Here is a 2,920-nt window from a genome sequence, read left to right on the forward strand (position 1 = left end):
AATTTCAGCTTGCTTCTGCTTTTCATCCAGCAGCAACCCCTCCCACATGGTATTTGCACTGCTCACTCCGAAAACCTGAAGCCTGCCTCATCACGACTTTCCTTCCTCCCCACTGGGCAAACGCTTCGGTCTGCTGCTCTTCAGTCGCTATTACACAGCAAATAGGCGAGAGTCGCATTTTCCTCCCTTGTTGGCAGATGACATCAGTAGTCACACTGAGGGCAACCTTACACACTTTATCATAGCAAAAACCAGTGTATGTAACTAGCCAGGGGAAGCTTAAGAAAGCAGTATGCACAATTCTCCCTTTAAAAAAATAATGGGATCAAGTTTAATAGTGACAAGTCAAGAACATCTTTGGAAAGAACAAGTAAGTGTGCACACAGAAGATGGGGAACAACTGGTTAGATAGAAGAATCCTTCTGCAAAGGAAGATTCTGGTCAGTCATGAACTTAATACATGTCAACCACGGTATGCTGCTGCAAAGAAGGCAAATACAACCAAAACCATAGAAGTAAGTTAAGAAGCAATTCTTCCATAGTACTCAGCATTGGTAAAACTTGAACTAGAACTCTCCATCCCACTTGCATGCTGGTGGTGAGAGAGGCTGGAACCAGCCTGGGGCAGTACAGAACAGAAAGCTTGCTCATCATAGAAAAGCCTGAGCAAGCCCGAGTCACGCAAACTGGAGAGGGCTTAAGGAAGGCATCAGGCTGCTCAGGACCTTGTCCACCTGAGTTGTGAACACCTGCGAGAAAACACAGACCGCACAGCCTCCGAGAGCGACCTGCTCCAGGGCTTAACCACTCCCATGGTCACCACTTGTGTCCTTCTACCTAGCTGGAATATCCTTGCTGCTGCTTGTGACCACCGCCTCTTGCCCTTTAGCTGTGAGCCTGAGAAGAGTCTGGCTCTGTCTTCTCCCCACTGGGTAGATGAAGACAGCAATTAGCCTCCCTTTAGTCTTCCCATCTTCAGGCTGAACAAGCTTAGCCCTCTCAGCCCTCACCGGATCATCATATGCCTCTGCCTCCTGACCTGTTCTAATGGCACTCCACGGGACTTCAGTTTGTCAGCACATGCGTGCCAATGCAGTCCTGTATGCTGCGCGCCTTCATCAAAACATGCCTTGCCATCCAGCCTACCAGAAAAAATGTGAAATACAAGAACAAGACACTTAGGTAGGTTATACAGTATCTTCCATAGGAGATTAGGAACGTATTATGAAGCCAAAATAACAGTACAAAACAAACCAATAACCCACGTGTGCCAGAAACGAGGCAGTGTGCTGCTAAGGCAGGGAGCAAACCACCTTCAGTTCTTCCAGTCCTGAGATCCTCTCTCTGATCACTACATCAAAGCAGTGTCAGAAAAAACTTTATTTCTAGAAGATATTTTTCTTGTCCTAAAATATGAGGATTTCTGATATTTTTCACCCGAACGGACTAATGGTTTACCAGAAGTGTGAAAAACTCAGAACTGCTTTCCAGTGAGCTGAACTCTGTTACCTTTCCTGTCCGGCTGTGTCCCAAAGCTGGAGATGCACCTTGAAGGCTTTTCCTGGAGATCCATTTGGTCCTCTGCTGTTGTATACCTAACGAGAGAGTCAAATCAGTACAGCCATACAGCTCACACTGAAATCCATCGCATGGGTCACAGACTTATATTTTGTGCAAGCGATAAGTAAGGAGTAAAAGCTCAGTCCTTCAGTAAAAGCTGACTCTTACCTCTAAAAGCCACTTCAGAGGGCCGCTTATGATAATATTTAAAAACCCAGGAGCCACATGAAACGTCTATGAAAGCTGCACTTTAAAGATAATTTAGTCATATTTAGCACTTCAAATTAGATACCAATTCTTTAAAACTTGGCATAGCACTGTGCTGAGCAAGCTGTCTGTGTTCTGTTTCATTGCTGTTCTCACAAAATTTACAGCTGACTGACAGGATTAACCACTATTATAAAAAGCTATTTTTTCTTCATTAACTTCTGTTGGACATTAATGACTTCCTTACTAACTGCAACTGCAAACTCATAGTGCTTAAAGAAATCACTGTGACCTTTCGCTGGGGTTCAATTCTTTATTAAGCAGAAACAGCGTGTAAATTAGCTGTTGCAGTAAAAGACAGAGGGATAAAATAAGTATGAGCCGTTTCAGTTATCTGAGGTAGTTTAGCAGACTCTCAGCAACTTTAAAAGCAGGCCAATATTGCCCTTGCATTTAGATCAAGAGAATATGGACTTTATGGACACGTCTGTATCCAGGGGCTGCACTGACCTTACCCGGGGAAGCGGAACACTTCCTCACCTGCCCTCCCTGGACTGTAAAATACAGCGGTTAGTTCTCCTGCACAACCAAGTTAATATTAATTGGGGGCTGGACTAGGTGACCTCTGGAGGTCCATTCCAGCCTAGACTATTCTGTGATTCTGTGGACTTATGTAAACTATTGTCATTTCAACAGGTAGCTTCTGACTGCAGCGTGCCTTTTTTTCCTTTGTGGCAGGTCCCTGATCTGAAAACCAGAAAAGAATGAACAGATCAACCGCACCACATTTGGGAATTAAACTGGTTTGCTGGAGCATGTTCCTGTAATATTTAGTGTGATAAACAAGGAATCTCACAGGGTCATTTTTTTAATATGACTTTTACACAACAGAAGAACATATTTAACCTTTTGGATCTCTTTCTTAGAAGACAATTTATTAGATTAAATCTAAATATTAGATTTATTATTCATTAGACCTTCAAGACATTTCAAAGCTGGTAATTTCATGTAAGATGTAGTTTATCCCACAGTTATAAACTATCTTACCCCAAAATGTACGGTAATGGAAAATTATGGAAGAAATCTGTCTGCAACCTTTAGCAGAAAAGTTCAACCTTCTGGAAAGAATCCAGCACCCATGTTCAAAACACAT

The 2,920-nt window shown here is 43.0% G+C and overlaps 1 protein-coding gene across 1 annotated transcript in view; it reads right to left on the minus strand.

Annotated features, from left to right (window-relative positions):
• RAB27B (RAB27B, member RAS oncogene family) overlaps positions 1-2,920 on the minus strand; it is an 8,744-nt gene that overhangs the window by 4,322 nt on the left and 1,502 nt on the right. Inside the window, exon 2 of the mRNA XM_009323059.1 lies at positions 1,510-1,595. Coding sequence (XP_009321334.1) covers positions 1,510-1,595 — 86 coding nt within the window. The remainder of the gene's footprint in view (positions 1-1,509; positions 1,596-2,920) is intronic.

Source organism: Pygoscelis adeliae, unplaced genomic scaffold (genome assembly GCF_000699105.1).
Source record: "Pygoscelis adeliae isolate BGI_AS28 unplaced genomic scaffold, ASM69910v1 Scaffold174, whole genome shotgun sequence".
Lineage (NCBI taxonomy): Eukaryota > Metazoa > Chordata > Aves > Sphenisciformes > Spheniscidae > Pygoscelis > Pygoscelis adeliae.